This window comes from Neolamprologus brichardi, chromosome 9, assembly GCF_056152115.1.
Source record: "Neolamprologus brichardi isolate AB-2024 chromosome 9, ASM5615211v1, whole genome shotgun sequence".
Classification (NCBI taxonomy): Eukaryota; Metazoa; Chordata; class Actinopteri; order Cichliformes; family Cichlidae; genus Neolamprologus; species Neolamprologus brichardi.
Genome location: NC_142112.1, coordinates 27,500,847 through 27,526,242, shown reverse-complemented (window position 1 = coordinate 27,526,242; position 25,396 = coordinate 27,500,847). Strand labels below are relative to the sequence as shown.

At 42.2% G+C, this 25,396-nt stretch overlaps 2 protein-coding genes across 2 annotated transcripts; one reads left to right on the top strand and one right to left on the bottom strand.

The window, feature by feature from the left end:
- The first annotated feature begins 3,876 nt into the window (after positions 1 to 3,876).
- si:ch73-173p19.1 (uncharacterized) lies at positions 3,877 to 19,344 on the top strand. Its single transcript, XM_006794991.3, has 17 exons — positions 3,877 to 4,011; positions 7,329 to 7,435; positions 7,573 to 7,712; positions 7,920 to 8,077; positions 9,276 to 9,434; positions 11,057 to 11,486; positions 12,611 to 12,709; positions 13,258 to 13,348; positions 14,714 to 14,937; positions 15,025 to 15,267; positions 15,389 to 15,487; positions 15,608 to 15,801; positions 15,896 to 16,070; positions 16,179 to 16,335; positions 16,423 to 16,576; positions 17,231 to 17,342; positions 17,432 to 19,344. Exons 1-17 carry the CDS (start codon positions 3,991 to 3,993, stop codon positions 17,605 to 17,607), a joined length of 2,739 nt encoding a protein of 912 aa, XP_006795054.2. The 5' UTR covers positions 3,877 to 3,990; the 3' UTR covers positions 17,608 to 19,344.
- Positions 19,245 to 25,394, bottom strand: abcf2b (ATP binding cassette subfamily F member 2b). The gene is made up of 15 exons (XM_006794992.3): positions 25,289 to 25,394; positions 24,344 to 24,491; positions 24,028 to 24,240; positions 23,300 to 23,482; positions 23,036 to 23,207; positions 21,990 to 22,085; positions 21,806 to 21,908; positions 21,512 to 21,607; positions 21,249 to 21,368; positions 20,744 to 20,833; positions 20,551 to 20,661; positions 20,409 to 20,471; positions 20,162 to 20,290; positions 19,879 to 20,082; positions 19,245 to 19,800 (listed from the first exon to the last, which is right to left on the bottom strand). Exons 2-15 carry the CDS (start codon positions 24,477 to 24,479, stop codon positions 19,681 to 19,683), a joined length of 1,836 nt encoding a protein of 611 aa, XP_006795055.1. The 5' UTR covers positions 24,480 to 24,491; positions 25,289 to 25,394; the 3' UTR covers positions 19,245 to 19,680.
- Between the last annotated feature and the right edge of the window lie 2 nt (positions 25,395 to 25,396).

Below are 25,396 nucleotides of genomic sequence, written 5' to 3'. Positions count from 1 at the left end.
TTTCCACGCTTCATCCTCTTCATAGCTGCCCCACTTCCTCTGTACTAATCCTCTGCACTCCCTGATTCACTGTTACTATCTCACAGCACACAAAACGTGAAACACATACATACAGAACATAACAAATACAAAATATTTCAATAAGGTCAAGATTGCACAAAAATGGAGACAGTTCAGTAGGAAAAATAAATAAAGTAAAATAAATAAAAGAGCCCAGTGAATACAAACTAAATATTACATTATAAATTCTATTTTATTTACATTATAAACATTATAAACTAAATATTATATTATAAACTTTATTGTTGTTTTGCAAATCTTCACTCATTTTGAATTTGATGCCTGCAACACGTTCCAAAAAAGCTGGGAGAGGTGCAGCAAAAGACTGGGAAAGTTGAGGAATGTCATGACTGGGTATAAAAGGAGCATCCCTAAAAGGCATCATTTTGTAAAGGATATTACCATGTGGGCTCAGGTATACTTCAAAAAAACTATTGTTAGTTAACACAGTTTGTCCCTACATCTACAAGCGCAAGTTAAAACTCTACCATGCAAAACGAAAGCCATATATCAACTCCAGATATGGCCCAGAAATGCCACCGGCTTCTCTGGGCCTGAGCTCATCTCTTATGGACTGACGCCAAGTGGAAAAGTGTGCTGTGGTCTGACGAGTCCACTTTTTCAAATTGCTTTTGGAAATCATGAACTTTGTGTCCTCTAGGCCAAAAAGGAAAAGGATCATGCGGATTGTTGTCAGCACAAAGTTCAAAAGCCAGAATCTGTGATGGTATGGGGGTGTGTTAGTGCCCATGACATTGGTAACTTGCACATCTGTGAAGGCACCATTAATGCTGAGAAGTACATAGAGGTTTTGGAGCAACATACACTGCCATCCAAGTGACATCTTTTTCGGGGACGTCCCTGCTTAAGCCACATTCTGCATGTGTCACAACAGCGTGACTTTGTAGTAAAAGAGTGCGCATTGTGAAGCACAAAATACCACAACGGAGATTCCAGAGTGTTGAGAAAATGAAGTTTCTGGTACACCTGTAAAAGGATGTATACCAGATCTTAGGTAAACCTACAATCTCAGTTTAATGCGGTTTATTATAAATGTATATTAACTAATGTTACTAGGCCTGTATACTCAAGGTATTGTGCTAGACTACATTATCAAATACCATCAATAGCATATAACACATCATAGACCTTTGACGTTAAAACCAATCTACTTTAAAATAAGCGTTTTTATTCTATCAGTAGATAAACAGTAGATGAAAACAATATTTCTAAGATTTTCAAAGGGTAGAATTATCTGCTGGATGCAGCTCATAAAGTGTACCTAATAAATTGCAATTTTTTAATTATATTATTTTAGTTGCTTCAGGAAGGTGAACGCGCGCAAAGCTACTGGTCCGGACGGGATTCCCGGCCGCGTCCTCAAGTCATGCGCGGATCAGCTGGCTGGAGTGTTTACACATGTCAGGGTCCTGGGTCTGAGCGACCCAGGATCCCCGAGCAGCTATGAATTATATTATTATTGTATGTATATTTGGTGTTGCTGTCCTTCTCCCTGTTTGCACGTGTGTGTGTGTGTGTGTGTGTGTGTGTGTGTGTGTGTGTGTGTGTGTGTGTGTGTGTGTGTGTGTGTGTGTGTGTGTGTGTATCTGTTTCTGCGGGCGCCTTCAGTCACCCAGTTTAGGGTTAGTCGTTTAGTGCATGCCTGCTATTGTTAAGTGTCCTGACAGCTGCCGCTATTGTTTCCCGCAGGAGGAGCGTGGGAGGCTCAAAGGGCAGCGAGCACCGGGAGTGCAGACACGGAGCAGAGAGCACAAGGAGGACACGACACGGGAGTCTTGGGAAACACAGGGATTTATTGTTGTTTTGCACCATACACTGTAAATAAACGCACTGTTCGTACACAGAGCACCGCGCCTGGGTCCTCCTTCCCTACACCCCCACGGTCTGCCTGTCAAACCGTGACAACACACATCTTCAACCTTTCCCTCTCTCTGTCTGTTGTCCCAGCCTGCTTCAAAATGGCCACCATCGTCCCTGTACCCAAATCCTCCACCATCTCCTCATTGAACGACTGGCGACCTGTAGCCTTGACCCCCATCGTGAGCAAATGCTTCGAGAAGCTGGACAGGGACTTTGTTTGCTCTTCACTACCCGACTCACTGGACCCTCTACAATTTGCATACCGCCACAACAGGTCCACTGATGATGCCATAGCCCTGACACTACACACTGCCCTGTCACACCTGGAGAAGAGAGACACGTATGTGAGAATGCTGTTTGTAGATTACAGCTCAGCATTCAACACCATCGTTCCCTCGAAGCTGGACAGGAAACTGCAGGATCCAGGACTGAGCAGCTCCCTCTGCAGCTGGATCCTTAGCTTCCTGTCTGACAGACGCCAAGTGGTCAGACTGGGCAGCATCACCTCATCCCCCGTCATAATGAACACTGGTGCACCACAGGGGTGTGTACTGAGCCCTCTCCTGTACTCACTCTACACCTACGACTGCACGGCCACTAGCAACTCCAACATCATTGTGAAGTTTGCAGACGACACTACAGTGGTGGGTCTTATCACCAACAGTGATGAGACGGCCTACAGGGAGGAGGTCAGCGCCCTGACCCGCTGGTGTCAAGATAACCATCTCACCCTCAATGTCGCAAAGACAAAGGAGTTGATAGTGGACTTCCGGAGGTGCAGAGAAGTACACACCCCCATCACCATCAACGGAGCTGCTGTGGAGGAGAGAGTGAGCAGCTTCTGGTTCCTTGGTGTACATCTGGCTGAGGATCTTACGTGGTCAGTACACATAAACAAAACAGTGAAGAAGGCGCAACAGCGCCTCTTCTTTCTCAGGAGACTGAAAAGATTTGGCATGAGCCCCCGCATCCTCAGGACCTTCTATCGCTGTGCCATTGAGAGCATCCTCACTGGATGCATCACCACCTGGTACGGCAACAGCACCGCTTACAACCGCAAAGCTCTGCAGAGAGTAGTGCGGTGTTCTGAACGGATAATTGGAGGTGAGCTTCCCTCCCTCCAAGACATCTACAGGAAGCGGTGCCTGAGGAAAACGGGGAGGATCATCAAGGACTCCAGTCACCCCAGCCATAAACTGTTCAGACTACCTCCATCAGGAAGGAGGTTCTGCAGCATCCGGTCCCGTACCAGCAGACTGAGAGACAGCTTTTCCCAGCAGGCCATCAGACTGCTGAACACTTCATAGACACCTCACCTTCACTACTGGAAATTCAACATTATGCACTCCACACTGTATTTAAATGCCACTGTTTTGCACATGTCCAACTACCAACCTCTGTATATTTTATATATTTTATTTCATTGTTTAGTCTATTTAATTTGTAAAATACACACACACACACACACACACACACACACACACACGTAGAAAAACATATTTAGTATACACATCCAGTAATGCATACACTCTTATATTGTGCATATATTTATTACTCTCAGATTTAGCCATTCATATATTTTGCTTGTTTTATGTTATTGTATTTTTGCACAACTCGCACACAAGAATTTCACTCGCATGTACCGTACCAGTGTACCTGCACGTGTGACGTGAAAATAAAAGTGATTTGATTTGATTTTAGATAATAAGTCATAAAGTAAGTGTGACCTATCTGTCATGCTGTTATTATTGCCAAACTACATAAATGTTCACAGACTATAGAAGCTGCACACATGTGGCCATAGTTGATGAGGGTTATTGATAAGGCTGATTGGGTTCAGTCTCTGTAGTTCATTGATCAGTTTATTGTGGACACGCAGGGGAAAACCCTCCACTATCCTATGTGCTGATAGGCTCTTGCTGTCAGTGGGGGAGGTCGTTGCAGCTAGCATACACAGAGGCTCTCCAAACACACCCGAGGAAGTCAATAAAGTTGCAAATGAGCGTCACTTTGACTTTGATTTCTTCACGGGAACCTTGAAACAACGCCATGAGTTCCTCTAACCCTGCGGTAAGCTCCAAATTATCTACTAGCTTCCGACACATTACCCTGTTTAGCACCAAAATATCAGCCTGCTAGCCCGTTCAGCTAACGGTTAGCTCATGCTAACGCTGTTGTTGAGAGACCTCCAAATACCAACATACTTAGCATTAGCTCTGGGCTAAGCTTGCTAGCTGCTGTTTTAAGTTTAAATGTGCAGTTTCGATTGTGAGTCGGTGTCTTTCACTCGGACATGGAATAAAATTTCCTACTGTAAACTTTGCGAACTAATGTTTAACTCAGAATTGGAGGGTTTAAAGGTAAAACAGATAATAAATAATTATGGAAATTATCCTTGTGAGTTGCAGCCCACACTGCAACACAGACAATGGTACTGATGTATAATGTTTGTACGCGTTAGGTTTACCGACAACAATTTAATAACACTATAACACCCACTTCTAGGGCCCTTATTTGGGACATATGGTAAAGTTTTTACGGTTTTATTATGCTATCAAAGACGAATGAGAAGAGTAGCTCTATTTTAGTATTGAAACAGTTTATAAGGGCTGGATTAGGCAATAAAATATGATCACTTCTTAGCATTATGGGAATGCCACTATAACAGGTAATTACTAGTTTGCATAGCTGATATCGCTATGGAGTAAATGGTTAATATTTCATCTGCAAATTTACTGTAACTGTTTTTTTTCTCAAACATTTTGTGTCCAAAGCACACCAAAGGGCAAACCTTAAGGCACGCATGCATTCGTATACGCAGGAAGTTCTCATGTCTTCTGCAGTGTCATCAGTTCTTCTTTTTAGTTGCACTGGACTTTACCTCCTTGCTGTCAATCAGACTTTTTATTCTACAGTGATACAATAAATTTAACGCTCATTCATGGGTTTTTGGGCCGACATGCATTAATGCACACGATTTGGAAACTACCAGTGATCTGCAAACACTAAAGCCGCCTTTGGTTAACTTAATCAGTATTATTAAACCACTGAAGAAGAAAAATACTATTGTACCTTTATTTATGTTCGTCTTTGTTCAGTTCCGTTTTATTTATATAGCACCAGTACACAGCAACAGATGCTTTATAGTAGGGCTGCCACGATTAGTCGACTAGTCACGATTACGTCGACTATCAAAATCGTCAATGACTGATTTAATAGTCGACACGTCGTTTGAAGCTTTGTAAGATCACAAAAGACGCAGGAATAAGTAGTAGGATTTAAGAGTGTAATAACGGACTGAAACAGAAGATGGCAGCACTGCATGTACAAGGATGCCAGCTGCCGTTAAACCCCGAAGAAGAAGAAGCTGTGTCCCAGAATTCATAGCGCAGCCCACCTCAGTTTCCAACAATGGCGGCAGCTAGTTCGTTTTAATATTACTCTTATTATTCTTTCTGGGTCACAAAATAAACGTTTAACATATTTTCAGGCGAGAATGGAACTGTATAAACCTCAAATATCTGCTCAGTTTATCAAGACACCACATATTTTCAAAAGCGCTCCGACGTTTTCGGAGACGTCTGTTACCCACTAGCTCGATACTTAGCCGGGGGCAAGGCTCACTAGAGCCGGTGAGAACACCAGACTCCCGGCAAATCATTTTCAAACCCACCGCCGTCTTTCGCTACTCAGGTTAAATATATATAAATCACTTAGATAACTTAAAAATGTTATTGTTTGGCTTTTTTTTAGTATTTTATTTGTTCCTTAGTAAATCGGTTTGGCTGAGATTAAAGTTATAGTTTTTACACAGATGAATAAACATCAAGCAGACAACTGATTATCAGAAGTGTGAGATGCTGGAGAATATACTCCGGTGTCCCGTTATATTTTAGATAGCAAGGAGTTTATTAAACTTCACCGAAACAATCTGCAAATTTCATTAAAATTTAATAAACTATCATCTTGTCTTTATTTTTAGTTAGCACATACCTTACACACCTAAAGCTGTAAGCTAATGATAGCTATATAAGAGCAGATGCTGCTGGTGCAGTAAGCTGTACGTTTTACGTCCAATGGATGCATGATCTGATTAGTTGACTAGTCACCAAAAATAATCGGTGACTTGTCGACTATCAAAATAATCGTTTGTGGCAGCCCTACTTTATAGTGTAGGGATATTAGAAAGACACCCAGCAATCAGATGACCATCTGTGAGTAAGCACTTGGCAATGGTGGTAAGGAAAATCCCTATTTAATAGGAAAAAAACAGTTGAAACTTGGCTAAGGGAGGGGCAGCCTTCTGCCATTACCAGTTGGGGGTGAGGGGAATAAGAAACAGGACAAAACTATAGGAGAGAGTAGAGTTTAATAATTACTAATGATTAAATGCAGTAGTGGTGTGTAAAAATACAGGGAGATGAGTGAAGAAGAAATGCACAGTGCACCATGGGAATCCCCAAGCAGCTAGAGCCTATTACAGCATAACTAAGGGATGATTCAAGGTCACCTGATCCAGCCCACACACTAACCTTTATCAAAAAGGGAAGTCGTAAGCCTAATCTTAAAAGTAGAGAGGGTGTCTGTCTCCTGAATCAAAACTAGGAGCTGGCTCCACAGAAGAGGGGCCTGAAAGCTGAAGGCTCGGCCTCCCATTTGACTTTTAGAAACTCTAGGAACCACAAATAACCAGCAGTCTGAGAATGAACTTCTCTGTTAGGACAGTGAGGTACTATTAGCTCTTTAAAATAAGATGGGTCCTGATTATTCAAAACCTTGTATGTGAAGAGAAGGATTTTCAGTTCACTTCTAGGTTTAACAGCTAATATGGGAGAAATGTGCTCCCTCTTTCTAGTCCCTGTTAGTACTCTCGCGTCAGCATTTTAGATCAACTGAAGGCTTTTCAGGGAACTTTTAGAGCTAACTTATAATAATGAATTACAAAAGTTGAACCTAGAAGTAATTAATGCATCAACTGGCTTTATTGTTCTCTCAGTTTATGCCAAATAGAACATAAGAGCGTAATTTTTAGCTCCTCTGAACACTTACCCTGCCCAAACCTGATGTGACCCAGCTAAACGCCATGTTTTTTTACATACCTGATATCAGCTGGTTCAATATATGGCTGTATTTGTGTATGGTTAATCATACATCACAAATGTATGAGCCACAAATGGCTAATAGCATGCACATTATATACCAATAAAACACTAATAAAATGAGAGAGACCATATTAAATCACTTTTTACACATCCTTTCACACATGACGACATTATGAGTCAGATAAACAGTATCTTAGTAGCCATTGTTTGAGCAGTGATCGATAAGGAGGGAAAACAGCCAAAAAAAAGCCGCTTTGTCAGCATTAGTTTGATCCTTTCTTGCAGACTATCGGGGAGTTATTCCTCGTCCTTAGCGAGATGGGATTCACAGAAGAGCAGATACAAGCGGCTATGCAGGCGGGGCATTTTTCTGTGGCTGAGGCAGCTGATTGGTGAGTAATCTGCCCTCTGTTTTTTTGTTTTTTTGTTTTTTTTTAAATCTGTGGAGCTAGCTAGCTATGATCCTTCTGTATAATAGACCACTTCTTTCAGCCACTTACTTCTGTGTCTCGCTCTTGCACGTTGAAAGGCTTGTACAGGGTCAATACCTGCGACACACGTTGGTCCCGCAGCCTTCACAGCCAGCTGGGACAGCTTTTTCTGCATTCAACCCACCCAAAGAGGCAGCACACGCTTCAGAGTCTCGCACATCTCCCACTGACAGCAGAGGTAATATCCCACTCCAAGCTATATAAAAACTGTTTCTTACTGTTGTTACTGCTCTTAATCCATCGGTTGGACTTCGAGTAAAGTTTTCTTTTATTATAATATCCTAAAATTGATGATTGTAATCATCCATTTAAGTATAACTTAAGGAATTGGATAGTTTAGTGTGCAGCATTATCTCATCAGATTTTCTTTTTCTGTCTTTAACAGCGGGTCCTTCATTGGTGCTAAGGTCACCGCAATCATGCTCCCAGGACCCACCACCGCCAGTCGAGTCGCGGATCAAACCAGACAAAAGTGACTTTGAGGAGAAAGAGAGACAACGCGTCGCTCAGGAAGTCAGAGCAGAGAGAAGGCAGAAGAAACAGGTGAGCATTGCTGAAAAGACTTCTGGTGCTTAATCTATCTGACTGGCAGTTGTCTTATAGATTTATAAGGCTGTCGATAATAATGGCTTAAGCTTTAGCTCAATCCCTGTAGCTCTCATTTCACTTTTATGCTCACTGCTTACCATATCGCATGGCGGCGTGTGACAAATTTGACGTCACATGTGCTGGGGTGTGCCTCCATGCTGGTGTCGCTTTGACCAGTTGTGCATATCTTAATTTGTATAACCTGTCACATTGTAGCTCTGCCAACGTAGAATGTGATGCTCATTTGCATCGAGTGTACGATTAAACAAACATCGGTAATTGATCATCTGCGCCTTTTATTGTCCACCTCTGCCTCCTTTTTTTCATCTTGTCTATGTTTAGATATTTTTCCTGCTGTTTTCCTCTTTTCTGTTGTTTTCTGTTTTTTACTTGAGCCATATTTCTTGTTGGCATTTGCCACCTTACTAACCTACTGCAGCACGTCTGTTTTTTCCCATCACTCCTGAGGAAACACTTTGAGAAAGGTGCTTTTCTCGAACACTGTTGTTTCAGTTTTTTCAGCTGGAAATTCCCCTGCTTTTGCTTTAGATGTGCCGCCTCTGTTTTTTGAAGATCACTACTTCCTCCTTTACATCTTGAAGTTAATGTGTTTCCAGATAAAGATAAAAGGGAGTGTGGAGGTATGTGAATAAGCAGATAGTAGTACAAGCCTGTGGATTAAGAATGAGTCTCTATTCACTGACGTTACACGTGGTGGTAAGAACAAAACTGGCCTGTGGGCACATTTCATAAAATGGTAAATTTGCCAGTGCACTTATTTTTTTTGGAGCTTTTCACATATTAGTGAATGAGGCCAATTGCATCTCACTTTACATGCGGTCCAGAAACTTTGTTTGGGTGCTGCTGGTGCTGGCTGAACACTACAGGGGAAGTACGCTGCTCTATGAGCTAGAATAGGAGCGTCCATACATTTTTCTCTGGGTGCACATTTAAAAAAACAGATGTGTACTACAGTGTGGTTGAACTGAAGCATGATGGTCACTGTGGGGAGTAAAAGAGGTGTCACGTGCTCAAGCTGAGTTTGTTGTTGTTGTTGTTTTAAAAATGAATAATACATTTGAAAATTAATATTTGAGTATAGACCTCCTGTTTTATTGTTCTTAGAACATTTTGTGTTCTTCTGCATTCGCAGGAGCGCGAGTTGGTGCTGAAGCGGATCGCTGAGGATCGGAGGAGCCTGCAGGATAAGAAACAGACCAATGCTGCTGCAGACGCGTCTCCTCCCAGCAGTGAAGGGCCGAAGCTTGGAGGAAAGATTCAGACAAATGTGGACAACAACTGCATTCTCATGGTGGGCCTGTGAAGAACCTTAATCATGATAGATTCAGAATTTTAGTTTTCAGTTAGTCTCAGTCATTTTTCAGAGTGCATTATATTCTTTTATTTTACTTTTTATTGTTTGAAAATGTTTAATTGAAGTATACTACTTATTAGTTTTAGTGTCAGTTCAAAGATGGTGTTACAATACAAACAAACCACTTGTGAAGGCAGTTATTCTTTGCACAAAGGCCTTTGTTGGTGATGACAGCTTCAAGACACCTCCTGTATGGAGAAACTAGTTGGATGCATCGCTGAGGTTTGATTTTGGCCCATTCTTCCAAATGAACAGTTGTCAAATCCCGAAGGTTCTGTGGGCCTCTTCTATGAACTCTGACCTTAAGTTCTTTTCATATATTTTCAACTGGATTTAGGTCAGGTGATTGGCTGGGTCATTCTAGCAGCTTTATTTTCTTTCTCTCAAACCAACTGAGAGTTTCCTTGGCTGTGTTCAGGATCTTTGACTTGCTGTCCACTCTCGTTTCATTTTTGTCATCCCGGTAGATGGCAGCAGAGTTTTATCAAGAATGTCTCAATACATTTTTCCATTCATATGTCCTCCAATTATATGAAGCCCCCCAGCACCGTATACTGAAAAAAAGCCCCACACCATGATGAACCCACCTCCAAACTTCACTGTTGGTATGGTGTATTTGTGGTGATATGCAGTGCCTTTGACCTCCAAACATGGTTTGCACCATGGTATCCTGTTTAATAGGCTTGTCCAAATGTTGTTCAGCAACATGTTTTTTCTTCAGCAATGGAGTCTTGCTTGGTGAGTGTGCATACAGGCCATGGTGGTTGAGTGCATTACTTTTCTTTAAAACAACTGTACCTGTCTCTTCTACCACTTTCTGTAGCTCACCACAAGTTGTCCTTGGCTCATACGCGACACTTCTGATAACTCTTTTCAGTTGTCTGTCTGAAATCTTGCATGGAGCACATGGTCAGGGGTGGTTTATGGTAAAATGTACATTCTACTTCCAGATTATGGCCCCAACAGTGCTCACTGGAACCTTCAGTAGTTTAGAAATTCTGCTGAAACTAATGCCTTCAGTATGGTGAGAGCTCATTTACCCATCATGAGATGTTTCTTGTGTGACAAGTTAGTGATGAGACACCTTTTTTTTTTTAGGCCATCAGTTAGAACTGAACCAGCTGATATTAATTTGCACTGAGTGTCAGGATTGCTTTCTAAATAGTGACGGACTTTAATGATTTTTGCACGTCCCTTTTGTCATGTGTTTTTTCCCTGTGTCATTTCTCTATTACACATAACTTAGTTTATGGACATCTATGGTTAAATTTCTTTGCATGTGTGGATTGGATGGGTTGTAATAGTGCCTTTATAAATACATTTACCTAGAAAACTGGTGATGTGTTCAGTACTTACTTTACCTGCTGTATGAGTTAATACTAATATGTTAATGTGTTGAAAGCGTGACATTATATTGGCAAAAACTAAAAATATTTCCTCTTTCTATATATATTTTTTTTTCATTTTGATTCAGTTTTTAAGGACACAGTATCATTTCTAGTTTTAGAAATGAAGTTGACTGTAATAACCTTGTCATGTATATTTGTGTTTTGCTGCAGATTCGACTGCCGTCTGGTGAGTCCATGCGTGAGCGCTTCCCAGCTGATGCCCCTCTGCGCAGCGTTGTGGAGCACATCACCGGACGTCATCCCTCCCTACCCTCCTTTTCTCTCCTTCAGGGTTTCCCACGGAAGCGCTTTGGGGAGGCTGAGCTTGCCTGTTCCCTCCGCTCTCTCGGTCTTACGCCTAACGCTGCACTGTGTATTCAGACCACTCCTCCAGAGACGCCTCAGGAAACAAGTCCAGCAGGCCACAGTGCTGAGCCGCCTCCTTGTGTTGCGCCTCCTCAGCCTCCTCCTGGCCAGGACATGGTGGGAGATCAGGTCCCTGTTATACCTCCTCCACTACCTAACCAGCTGTGGGAAGAGGCAGTGAATTATGCAGGGATTCCTGGAGTTCCTCCTTTACGGCGTGGATCCCATGACTGGGGTAAGTATGATTTACTTTATTTAAACCTAATATAAAAAGCAATAAAAATAAACTTACTAAATGGAATAAAACAAGTAGAGATTTGCTGTTTTCCAAACTTTTTTATTTTTATTTTATTTTTTATTGGTTTACTAAATGTTGGGACTTTTCACGACGATGTTAGAATCCTACAGGACTACAGTCACAACCATTACTTGCAGTAACATTTACGCTTTTCTTGGCAAATCATGTTTCAAAGGTTAGTTTGTCAGATAAATAACAGAGCAGTCAGTCTCTCACCCAGCTACACGATCGGTGGAGTCTTTGTTCGCCTCTGCAACCTCGGTGTGTGGTTAGAATGACCCTGAAGTTTGTAGTGGTCTGCTCTTAGTCAGTGGAGTCCATCTGTGGAAGCAGCTGGCTGGGACCATCGAAATGGTTGAACGAGGGGATTGTCCACCACGCATTTATCTTGTCCCATGGACAGCTTTAATTATTACACATAATTGACAAATATATTTTGACAGCCATTAAAAAAATGTACAAGTATGTGGTAAAAGTTCATTTATGTATTTATTTACTTTCTTAGATCAGGTCTGAGTCAGCTAGACGGGACTTCCTTATATGGCCATTATCTGTGCTCTAAGCCAATCCACCTGCTCCCTTTGACTTGTATCACAACTACTCTGTTTGACAGATTTTTCTACCTCTATTGTGCTGTATGATGTCTGAGAGAGAGCATATACTTAGTATTACTTCAGATGCACAGCTTTGACTGTGAACACGGAAGTCCCACCCACCTGCTGTTGGCTGGGAGGGGCAGGCAATCAGTTGGTTTAAAGGAGCTAAAACTGCTTAAGAGTGGGTGAACTGAGGGGGCTGCACGAGGCCCAGGCTAGGTCGTCGTGCAAGTAGAGTCCAAAAATAAAAGTAAGGAGTATGAAAAAGAGTATAATAGGTCACTTTTAATACACTTGGGTGACCTGATCAGATGACACATTGTATATCAGCCAGTGAGATTCTTTGCACCTGTAACATCGCACCTCTTCATGGTTGTTTGGGCTCAGTTATTTGATCAGCTGAATGTGTTAAATGTTACTTAAATGGCTGTGGAGTCATTGGATGACATTCTGGGGGTTTGACAGGTCAAGGCCAGAGATTGGTTCCTGGTGATGCTGAAGATCCTCCCATAGATGTTGATATGGACCAAGGAGGAGAGGAAGAACCGCTTCACATGCCGAACGGTACTGCTCCAGAGTGTGGATACTTCATCCCTCCTTTGATCTACATTTTTCTTGCTTCCCTCCTCCCCCTGTTCCTCTATTACTGTTTCCATATGTTTCCATTATTCATCCGCTGTGAGCTTTTTGCACACACGTCAGAAACAGCTGACCCTGGCCTCTTCCTTTGAGCTTGATTTTTTTTTTTTTACTGTTACACTATATAGTGGCCTAGTGTACAGATTGGCCTGCTAATGTGTGTCACGCTGCAAGAGAGATTAGTATTAGAAAATATGTAGGTTAATTCCCCTTTCTGTCAGACGTACAGCACACAAGTCAGAACTGCTGAGTTTACTAAGAACTTACAGGTGGGGTCAGCCAATCAGTGTGTGGTTGTGGTATTGTATTCTGAATGTGAGCCAGACACAGAGAAGAGCTAGTTCAAGGAGAATCAGAGATGTTAATCAGAGGTGTGTGGTATAAAGTTTTTTTCTCAGCATCTGTAGCTTCAGCTCAGTGGCATTAGAGTATTTTTGGATGGATTACAGTTTTCGTTTGTGTAACTTTCACAGGAATGCCCAGGCTGCCTTTCTTTCCAGATAACAGGATGCGAGGAGGATTTGAGCCCTGGCAGCGCTGGCCAGGGCAAGGAAATCGACTCAGGTGAGTGTTTAAAGAGAATGGCACTAGAATGGTATTATAGGACCAAGGACTACGATCATACTGCTTTGTAATACAAAATAGTGTTAGGGGCCACATTAAGAGATAAAGGTTTTTGTTTTTTAAATTTTGCTTTTTGAGAGAAAAGCTGTGTTGAGAATCTTTTTAAGCTAGAAAGACAATCTCTTTCTTTTAGGACCCAAAATCCAGTGTGATATAAAATAATATTAGTTAATAATACAGTTATAAACTCACTATTACTTGGTGGACAGAGTGAGATGACCTTACTCTTGAAATTTACACTCCATTCTCAAATGACTGTTTCAAAATATTGGCCCTAACACACATTACACACATTAATCATGCAATCTAAAGTGTTTTGCAAGTAGATGCATTTAATTAGTTTGAAAGTGCATGCACACTTCACCACTCCAACTTCTGTTGCATCCAGAATGATCCGTTTTATAATAACACCCTGTTAACAAAAAAAAAAAAAGATGAATATTATCTTGGAGCTCCAGCTCAATCTAAGTGTCTGGGTATAGTCTGAAAGAAACTCTTTACTGTTGTTACTGTTACTGTTCTACCAACATTTTAAAAAAGATAAAGTTTGTATGAGCTGCACAGCAGGAAGAAAAGAGCCAGAGAGAAAAGTGGATACAGAAAATAATATGTGAGAATCAGCAAGAAAAATGGATGCTTATAGTCAGCATGTCTCATTGTGCAGCAGTGGTCAGTAATAAGCTAACCATCCAAATATTAGTTTTGGTTTTTAAAAACAATCTAAGTTAAGCTAAAGCATTTTGACTGTATGCATCTTATACAAAAATAAATGTGGATATTTCAGCTCATCAGAGTCTTTCCACTTACTGTTTATTCCATTGCACAGAAATGCAGCAGGGGGTGCTCTGGAGATTATCTTAAATGAATAAAATTTAACGCAGCTAAATGGCTAAAACAGTTATTTACACGTGCTTCTAAGCCCCATATTATTTCAGATTTTACAAACAAAATATCAGCGATATTTCCTTTCTGATGTTCAAATACAGCAAAACACTTATGCCCTTTAGATTTTCTTATAAAGACGTCCATTTTTCTCATAAAACACGAGTGTTTGCTAATAAATGCTGAGCAGTCAGCACACTGCCTGCATGGGGTCCATTTTCAAACAATAACCACACGTTAAAAATTCTAACTATAGCAGAAACATGTATGTATAAGAAACAGCTGGTTGTGATGGTCAGACGTGACTGGTCTCAGGAAGCTACAGCTGGGAATTTGCTGCTGCCGCTTCATGCTCACTACGGGTTGCTTTATCTGTATATTAAAATACAACACGTGGGCACAACTTGTGTTTGTGTGTCTCAGAGAGGGCCCAGAAGAGGAAGCGGCAGACCCTGAGAATGCAGGAGGGCCGCTGGCGCCCGCAGCTGCAGGTCAGGCTGCTGTTGAGCGTCTTCAACGAGCCGCACAGCAAGAAGACCGCCACGCCTCCCAAGGACAGCCATCACCCCCTAAAAGACCCTTCAGAGCACCCAGCGTGCCCTCACTATGTGCCTTGGCTATCCGCGCAACGGTCCACCTCATGACTGGTAAGAGTCACAAAACTTCACAGAACTGTGCCTCACAGCTTTGCTTGCTCGCTGTTGTTTGCTCACTCTTGACTCTGTGTCTCACAGCTCCCAGCATGCAGTACAGCAGCAGTCTAGCAGGTCTGACCCCAGAGCTAGCAGAGCTTCTGCTCAACCACATGTCTCATGAGAGGCTGCTACATCCACGCACCCTGGAGCTGTTCTTTGGCTGCCCGATCCAGAAGTTTGTCTTAAACAGCTACCCGTACTCCACCAATGAGCTCCTACGGCAGTTACGGGCCTTCACTGCTCTGAAGCACCTGAGTTTAGTCAACTCACCTCTCATCACTGGTAAAACATTTTATATCTGGTAGTTTTTAGGCTTTTTATCAATTCAGTTGTCAAATTTCTGCAAAGTCTGCTCTTCAGTTTGTCCCCATCTTTGGATTTATTTATTTATTTTTATTCCCAGACTCTGGCCTGTGTATCCTGTCCACCCTGGTCAAACTCCAGTACCTCAATCTGGCCTCCTGTAGTAAGCTGACTGACTCCTGCCTGCAGCATATCACAGGTTGGACACACACAAACATCACTGTTGACAACATTTACAAAACTGGATCTCAGAATAAGCTGTTCTTATTTAAGTAGTTTTATTCAACATACATATTTTCCTTCTGCTGATGCCTTTAAGGTTTGAAGAACTTGTGTTTCCTGTCCCTGGACCAGACCAAAGTGACAGATGCTGGGATGGTACTGTACCTCCAGTCAGTGCCGTCCTGCCTCTCTCAGCTAAGCCTGAACCAGACAGCAGTGACTGAAACCACACTAGCTGTGCTCCCCACCTCTGTGCCACAGCTGCGACTTCTCAGCATCAAACAGACTAAAGTACTTTATCTCTGTTAGCAAGGTCTATTCAGCTGGTGACACTGCTCTGATCTTCAGTGATATTTACTCGACTTGCTGTGCGTTTTTCTTCCAGGTTAAGGATTTGACGGCTCTAGCAGCGATGTCCAGCCTGCAGACCCTCAACCTGGATGGGACAGGTGTGACGGAGGCATCTCTGGAGCACCTTGCTACCCACCCTGCCCTGACTTCCCTCACTTTGGTGGGAATCCCTGTAGCAGATGGCAGTCATGCCCTTCAGATCATCTCAGGTTTGTAGAGCATAAAGCAAAAGAATTAAAAGAATGAGTGTAGGCACGGAGTGAGCCTGCAGTATCAAAGTCTGTGGTGAATCTGTGAGGTGTCTACTTTACTTTTAGGTCTGAAGTTGACTCGCATCACCCTCCCTGGACGCCACTCTGTGACAGACAGCGGGCTGTCATTCCTCTCCGGACTGACTCTGCTCTCAGAGCTGGACCTGACAGACTACACACAGGTTACAGACCAGGGAGTCAGCCACCTCTCCACCTTGACCAGGTCCTTCCCGCACTCACTGACGCCATCATATCAGGTGTTTCCTTGCGATTAAAATGCTGACAGGAGTTTTGTGTTTACTTTGTGTAGATTGAAGAAGCTGTCACTTAGCAACACTCAGGTGACAGATGCAGGGCTTCCCTCCCTGCGATGCATGCAGGAGCTGCAGGAGCTCTGTTTGGATCGGACTGCAGTCACCAGCCGGGGAGTGGCCGACCTCATAACCTGTCTGCCGCACCTTCAGGTGACTATCCCAATAAGTACTATCCAGGTGTTGCTTTATCTTTGTGCGAGTGCAAGTGTAAATAGTAGCTCTGTGATAGATTGGTGACTTGTGCCCTGTGACAACTAGGATAGACTGACTCTGAATTAGATATTTTATTTAGTGTGACTTAAAATGAGTGTCTGATCTCATAAACTTACCAGGTAGGTGATTGTTGAGGTCAAGTCAGAGAGCTGTTTTGTTTCCTTTTGTAACCACAATTATGATCATCTGGTGGACATTAAAAAAAACAGGCATTTCTGAACTGGATTCACTCTTCAAATACAGAAGCTACATCTGTCTTTTACTGTCAATGATTGAATGTGACATCGATCTATGGTACATACATGTTTGATTAAATTAAGTCATGTTGGTAAAGTCTATGTGTCTGATCATCGATGTGATTCTCATTTCACAGTTTGACACCCAAGCTGTCTGACCAGATAACCTGCTTATTTTATACTAGCTGGGCTTCAATTTATTATTTTAGCATCACAGTTAAACTCTTTTGCAGAATGAAATCGATCATGGGGCATTCAGAGTAGGCCTAGATCAAAATGTAAAGACCAGTTTATGATAAAAAAATATTTGATGCAGAGGTTTTAATATTTTGCTATTTTTCTATTTTTTTTCCAGGTGTTGGGGTTAGCCAGCACTCAGGTGGGGGACAACGTGGTGAGGAAAGGTCTGATCCGCTGCAGTCAGCTTGTTAAACTTAATCTCAGCCGCACGCGGATTACAGATCACGGTAACGTCCAGCTCTAAGGTGGTCTTTGAGTTAATCGTTTTGTTTGCTCAGATGAACAGACCCAGTATATGTTGTTCTCTTCTTTTCAGGTCTAAAGTTCCTGAAACAAATCCACCTGGCTCAGGTGAACCTGGATGGGACCGGGGTGAGTCTGATGGGAATTGCTAGTCTCCTCTCCTGCACCAACATCAACAGTATTCGGGCCAGTAACACTCGCATCCTTTCCCCTGACGACGTCTCAGACGAGGAGTTGGAAGCCCAGTGAGCATCACGAGTTTCGGCTGCCCCCAGCCCCTCTTTAAGCCCCTCTGAGATGCTGACTCCAGGATCATCTGGGCAAAGCATAATTGATGAAACACTCCTCCTACTTGCACTGTTTCAACAGCAGCTAGTGCCACTAATCTGTCAATCATGCGCGCTGAGTTGAAACCTTAAACAGGAGCGTTGTGTTCAACAGCTGTTTTTTTCTAACATTTACATATACAGAATTAATCACTATTTAATACTCTGCAGCCCCAAACGCCACCTGAAAAACTTTATAGCTTTATGCGCAGCTTTACAGGTTGGAGCAACCTGTGTTTCTCCAGGGGCCTGTACTACGAAGCAGCTTCAACATACCCCCGGATATCTTTTCCTTATCTGGCTTCACTTTGCGCCAGCAGTCAGGCTAAATGATCACAAGAAGGTGGTTGTTAACTGGAGAAGTCCACCCAGGATATGTCTGTCTCGACATAAGCACGTTCACGTGGCTGTGAAATATGGATGGGTGTCCTGGCAGCAGAGTGACATGTTTTATGAAGATGGTAAAGATGTAATGCTAGAAGAGTGTGAAGGAAAAAAAACAACCACACAGCGACTCCAGCCAAAGCAACACTACTATATTACTGTAGTTTAGCCCCTCTTAACCCAGGATGAAAAAAATGGCTGTAAGTTATTAAACTTTTTAGTATTATAGCTCTGTCAGGTAAGGCCTGCATCATGTCACCTTTGTAACCCTGAAGCTTCGTAACAGGCATCAGGTTGGAGCCAAGTGGCAGAAATATACTTTATGCTGGGAATGTACAACAGCATGCGATGACTAACAGACTTTATCTAAGGTATTAAATGAGAATCTAAACAACAAATAGCCAGTTAAACCAAACACGGTTCAAATGTTTAGAGGGACATGAAGGCAGATAAATGTCTTCCACTGATTATCTGCATTGAAATTAACTTTCTTTAATTTTGAAGCTGTATTCAAGTCATACTGGATGTACCAGTAGAAGTAATTGAGTTGTTTTTTTTTTTTTAGCTTGACCGTTTAAAAGTAGTATTTGTATTGTTAGTTGTGATTAGGCAAGTGTTTAATAAAAATGAGCCACCATACAGTGTAGAATACTGTAATTAGCCTAAAAATTGGATGGCTAAATTTGATGTGAACGCAGCTTTTTAAGCTAAAAAACAAAAAAAACAAAACAACAACCCACATTTAAAAAGGTAAAACCAACACTGAAGAAGTCATGGTTTTTATAACTCAGCCTGCATGGATGTTAGCTCTCATCACCTGAAACTAGTTATTTTAGCTGCATCCTGGTGATGCACTGACCTCACTTTCTTTTAAGTAGCCCTCTTATTATCAATTATGCCAATGTTTTGGGGTTTTGTTTTTTTTTTGGGAAAGTTTAGCCATTTTCTGCTACATCAGTGAGCCTCATTCAGTGCAGTGTAATGGCTGTAATATAACATATCTATGCAGCCATGGGGCTCACTCAGGACCCAAAGCAACTTCTAACCCTTCCAAGCTTTTTTTTCCCCCCTGTTTACAGATATGTAAAATAGTTTATTTTCCTTAAAAGCTTTTGATTTTTTTGGATACAAACACTGTATTCGTTACAATTAACAATAAAGTCTTCTCAAATGAAGTTGCTGTTTTTAATGTTCCATTTATTCAGACAAACTTATTGCATTACATTGTTAAATAAGGCAGAACTGTAATTTTACATGGGGGGGGGGGGGAAGGAAGTCAATTTTTAAATATAAAATATGACCTAAAAGCTGCTGCATACATGTTGGGATAAACAGAACGTGGAAAAATAAAACTTTCCTATGAAGACAGCACAATGGAATGCATTCCAAAATGCACCGAGATGCTTCGGATGAATCAGCCAATCAGAGAACAGCGGAGGGGGTTTGGGTCATGTTCAGCACGGTGCAGCACTGTCAAACCGATGGAAATACAGTACAACATGTACAAGAGACCGTTTTAGTTCTGGCTTGGACGTTTCCTGCTCATCCCTTCAGGAGTTCGCAGGTCAAATCTGTGATGCGAGATAAAGGAGTGCCTCAGCATGAAGCTCCTCTAGATGTCATGTGCCTGCTGTTTTTCGATCTTTGATTTCAGATGTTCTTTGTATGCCAGGATGTCTCTGTTCCACTTTGTGATGGTCTGCTTCTCACAGACCCAGATCTCTTGAGCCACCTGCAGGAAGGGAGACCATTAGTACAGCGACACTTCTAATCAAGGTCTAATTGATTGCTTTAAGTGATCAGTCCATACCTGCTGAATTAGCCTGAAGTCGTGGCTGACTAGCATCATACCACCCTCAAACTCGTTGATTGCTTCTGCCAACGCATCAATAGTCTCGATATCCAGGTGATTAGTAGGCTCGTCAAGGAACAGCATATGAGGGTTCTGCCAGGCCAGCCAAGCAAAACACACTCTGCACTTCTGACCATCTGACAAATTTCTGATCGGACTGACCTGGAAGATGTTTCAAATGTCAGAATGGTAGAGAGGAGACAAAATTAATGGTAGTTCTGGGAAAGTATCCCCTTCCTACCTGCTGTTTCCCAGTTAGACCATAGCGACCGATGATCTTCCGCATCTCCTCCTTTTCTTTGATCTCAGGGAAACACTTCATCATGTACTCCAAAGGAGACAAGTCCAGCTCAAGCTGCTCAGTCAGGTGCTATAGAGAAAATTTTAAAAACCCACACGTTTATCTTTAACTGTACCAGCCACCACCACCAGTGTAACGCCATGAATCAGATGGAGCCTGTGCAGCATGTTCAAAAGATTTGTTTTACCTGGTGATATCTGCCAATCTTGACGTGAGAATGTTTGCGGATCATACCATCAGTAGGTAGGAGCTACAGAGACAAGAGAATAAGCCTCATCACTCTGAAATCAACTGGGAGTAGATCTAAGCTGATGATAAAGATGCCTTACCTCTCCCATAAGCAGCTTCAGAAGTGTAGATTTCCCAGCTCCATTGGGTCCCACCAGAGCCACTCGCGTGTCCAAGTCAATACCAAACTCCAGGTCTTTATAGATGTACGGCTAAAGGAAACAAAAATCACTAAGTGTGCCAAATAAATCCATATTTTAAAAGGAGGGAAAAATATAAATGCATTATACTCACTGTATTCTCACTGTACTTGAAGCTCACATTCTGAACCATGATAACAGGAGGAGGAATCTTCCCACAGGGAGGAAAATAAAATGACAGAGTCTGTGGGAAACAGGAAGGGTTACTGCTAAGTTGGTAGGTTTCACCACTAACCACAGTCCCTAAAAACACATACATTACTGATCCAGAAGTTGGAAAAACAACTGCCTGGCTGCAAGCTAAGCAACAGTTTCAAAGGTTGTAGAATAGGAGGCAGAACATTCCCTCTTGTCAAACCAGCTCTCATATTAGATTCAGGAAACCCTCTTCCTGTTAAAGGGAACTTCTTCCTTCCCACGGTCACCAATTGGAGCTCCAAGAATAATCTGATTGACTGGGTTCTCTCCTTGATATTTTAGGCTCTTTACAGTTTAAACTGGCTTGTGACAACCATTGTTGTGAACTGATACTATTAAGTTTTAAAAAAAAAAAAAAGAAAAGAAAAAAGATAAAATTTAATAGGCCACAGTTACTGTACCTTGTCATTCACGACTCTTTCAGTCAAGCCTGATGCAACCATCTTCTGCAGAGTCTTCTCTTTGCTCTGTGCTTGTCGTGCCAGTTTTGCAGAGCCATGACCAAACCTGGCTATGTAGTTCTAGAAAATTGGGATGCAAAAAAGATAATTGAGTGCAAATGTTACTGTGTGGCTATAGCAACAGTAACTGCTTCATAAAAGGATGCCCAAGTCTCTGTACCAATCAGGCAGTGACACGTGGCCACATGATGTCCCTTTTTTACCTTCATGTGTGCTATCTGGTCCTGTTCCCAGTTAAAGCGCTTCATCTGGTTCTCTTCCAGTTCCTGTCTGGTCTTCACATACTGGTCATAGTTACCCTTATAATGAAAATAGATTTGCACTGTCATCCAACAGGGTGGCACACAGATATATATTTAGTAATAGCCTGCCTCTGGTTTCCTTATTCAGCATTATGTGATTACATGTATAGCAATCTATTCATGATACTTGGAAGCCTACAAAGCATGCTCAGGGTGTTTTCTTTTCTGGCAGTCACTTCATCTGCATGCCCTTACCGTGTAGTACTTCAGTTTCTTCTGATGCAGGTGGATGATATTGGTACACACACCGTTCAGGAAGTCTTGAGAGTGTGAGATTAGCACGAGGATTCGCTTAAACCTGACAAAAACCATCAAGTTGATCAAAAATGAGTCTCAATCCATATCCGACTTAAATGAAGGAAGCAGAGAGAAAACTTACGACTTAAGCTCCTCCTCCAACCACACGCAAGCGTCCAGGTCCAAGTGGTTAGTGGGCTCATCCAGCAGCAGCATGAAGGGCTTGATGAACAAAGCCCTACAAAGATGTCAAACAGCTGAATTTAAAGCAATACTGAGAGTTTGTTTAGATTAACTCCTCAAATCTAAAGCTCAGAACTAGTCTTGAATGCTTGTGCTTTCACATTTTAAAATGACAAAAAGCCCTGTGCTTTGTGTGCGATGGATGAAGATCTTCAGAATCAAAGATGAGCAAGTGGTAAAGGTCAAAGCAATATTTAACCAATAAATCCAAAATAACTTTAATTGGTCTTTCTGTACTTTGACATTTACACCAGGACATATATCCAACTCCAGCAACTGTGTCTGAGTGTACACACAAGTTCTATGAAATGTGTGCTTGAAGCAGCTTTATTATGAAATGAGCAAAACAATAGGATTGTTGGTTTTGGTTCAATATTATAGTGAATTTGAATATCAATTTCACACTAGTTTATCTCCTCTCCACACTATAACACAATATTGTATAGGCAGGGCACAATGAAGATCGAGAGACAGGCGAGATATTTTACACAAAACAGACTGAAATGTTAGGACTTAATACCACTCTGCCTATCATGCCAATACCCTATTAGTCATCCAAATGATTCCATTGTCAAACAGGAGATGCTAGAAACGTGATAGTCCCCAGTCTGTGTCACTCACACCAGATCTACTGAGACCACTGTTGTGTTTCTTGTATTAGGGCAACACGTTACACATCACAGAGGGTTCATACTGCTACCTTAATAGATACATTATCACCTCATCCCCCTTCCTGTATTGGTTATCGTAACTACACAGAGGAAATTATAACTTATGCCCACTTTAGTTTCCTGTATGGTAGTGAAGTCAGGACACAATGCTACAGTTTGCTTTTATCGTGTGCGTATTTCTGTCATTTGGACAAGAGACACAGGATCAGTCAAAAGCTGGAGAGACGAGGAGGACCGTAACTCAGTGGTACAGTACTATACGAGCTGTGTCTACCTGGCCAGAGCAACACGCATCCTCCACCCTCCACTGAAGTCCTTCAGTTTCTTCTGCTGCATCGCAGTGCTGAAACCCAAACCGTGGAGGATCCGAGAGGCTCGCATCTCCGCCTTGTCTGCATCCAGCTCCTCCAGACGCTCATACAGCTCCATCAGCTTCTCACACTCAGCTGTTTACAAAAAAGAAAAGGGGCATTTATAATACAGCTAAAGCATAATTAGAGAGATTTTTCAACTTCCTGCAGTTTATTTGAACACTCACAGTCTTCATGGGCAAGTCTTTCTGCCTCCTTCTCCAACATGATCCTCTGTTCATCCACCTCCATGACACACTGCAGAGCAGTCTTTTCGCTGGGGGCCATCTCTCGGGTCAAGTGGTAAATATCTATGTGCTCTGGAATGGGAATCTCACGATGTCCAATGGCTGACAACAGCATGGATTTTCCTGGCAGAAAACGGGAAGAAAAAAAAAATAGAGAGAACAATGTTTTGTGGGATGTGATATAAGAACATTTGACAAATCCAAGCTACACAAGGAAGTGTAGCAGAACCAGTGTTGATAAGAGATTCCCTGCTGGCCACTCCCATGGGCCTCAGGTGGGCCATAAAGCTGCCAAGATTTCTGCTTCAACTTTCTAATGCATTTACACCCTACCATCTGATGTGTCAGTCAGCAGCATCTTTCTCTCATTGGTACTTGCTTCAAATCCTTAAAACTCAGGAAGGTTTAATTTGGGATCCAACCATTTCATGTTGTCATTTCCCTGTCACTGGTTGAAGCCTAATGTCAACTTTATATAATTCCTGTAATATGAACCCTTTAATTTCATCAGTTATTCAGGTTTTTCCCTTTGGCCTAAAGGGCCAGATGGCCAAATGGCCAAATGAAATACTAGGTTTTGAAACAGCTGTTTTTTTTCCTTTTGGTTTCTAATGTCTGTGTGTTTAAAGTCTTAATAGAAACATACTGCTGCAGGATAAATTAGTTACCTGTGCCATTAAGACCAATGAGGCCATAGCGTCTGCCTGAGTTCAGCTCCAGGCTGGTGTCTGCAAGCAGCTCTTGACCATGGAAGGTGAGCGACAGGCTGCTTATATGGACATCAGTGCTGTTAGGGTGGGAGGCAAGAACACCCGTCACTGCCCGGGCCTCCGTTTTCCGCAGCTCAAACTCATCCAGCTCCTTTGTCAAATTTTCAACACCTATCAAATATATTTAAAAAACAAGAGAGCTTAAGTTAGAAAATTTACCACAGGCTGACAAATCCAGTTGGCAATCAGTGCTTTTCCTCAGTCTTCTTCTCACCATTGCTCTCTGCTCCATTAAGCTGGGCCTCTTGTTCACTCTCCCCATTTACTTCGTCAGTTTTCTTGGTGCGCTGGCGAGCTTTGGCAGCCTCCTTCTTCTTTGCTGCTTTCTTCTTAGCCAGGTCAGACGGCATGGTTATGCAATGCTACATTATAGGAAAAGAAAAACACAGAAATGATATGGATGAAGAAGAAACTAAGACCAAAATAGAATCGCAGTGTGTCAGGAGAATCGTGATCATAGGTCGTTTAACGGTTTCTCAATTTTTCAATTGGTCTTAGTCTACCAGTTAAATGTCAGAATATAAATATGGGTAAAAATGACTAATCGCTTACATAATGAAGCGCCAGGACCAACCTCGGTACACTTGCCTGTTTACCATAATGTTAAAAATGTGCCGGTAATTGAACTCACCGTACAACACCATTTTACAGATGACATTAAATAGTAGGGTAACTTTGAGTATAAAGGCCTAAAATGTCTAAGGGCAGCTAAATGACAGTAATAGCGGTGATAATGTTCCCTCCCCAAGCCCGCATTTTGTTTCCTTTCAGTCCCACCTGCCCGCACGTTGGGCTTTTTGCGGTATAACGCATGATAGCATAGCTGTTAGCAGCCTACACGTCACACTTTGTCATTTCACAGTTAACTACCCATAATAAATATCATGGTCTAAGGAGCCCAGAGTGTCAAACATAAAAAGTAAATCGTAATAGTTTTTATAAGCCGGCTATTTAGCGCGTTAGCCCCTTAGCTAAGCTAACAACGGTAGCCAGGCCTGAGCAGCTAAAGCTAACTTGACGCAGGGCCCCAAGTAGCTTCGAAAACCTCTCAAATCAGCTAACTAGAGCTTATCCCCACATCTGTGTTTATCTTAAAATAAAACAGCTTACATGTCATACAACCGTGGCAGCTCTCATACAGTGTTATCCCCTCTCTTACCTAAATAATGAACCGCTGTTCTCCTGAGCACACCGACAGTCTCGTGTCCACTTTCGCCGGGTGGATGTAGCCGCTCGCCAAACCGCCAGACGGACCATATATGGTCAA

What these genes read in the sequence shown, in the direction of transcription:
- si:ch73-173p19.1 (XM_006794991.3), top strand. Translation starts at nt 3,991, where the DNA reads ATGAGTTCCTCTAACCCTGCG. An exon ending in TGCCCTTCAGATCATCTCAG is followed by an intron (nt 16,071 to 16,178) that starts GTTTGTAGAGCA and finishes CTTTACTTTTAG; the next exon opens with GTCTGAAGTTGACTCGCATC. An exon ending in CACCTCTCCACCTTGACCAG is followed by an intron (nt 16,336 to 16,422) that starts GTCCTTCCCGCA and finishes TACTTTGTGTAG; the next exon opens with ATTGAAGAAGCTGTCACTTA.
- abcf2b (XM_006794992.3), bottom strand. Translation starts at nt 24,479, where the DNA reads ATGCCGTCTGACCTGGCTAAGAAGAAAGCAGCAAAGAAGAAGGAGGCT. An exon ending in CATTGGTCTTAATGGCACAG is followed by an intron (nt 23,483 to 24,027) that starts GTAACTAATTTA and finishes GTTTTCTGCCAG; the next exon opens with GAAAATCCATGCTGTTGTCA. An exon ending in AAGACTTGCCCATGAAGACT is followed by an intron (nt 23,208 to 23,299) that starts GTGAGTGTTCAA and finishes TTTTGTAAACAG; the next exon opens with CTGAGTGTGAGAAGCTGATG.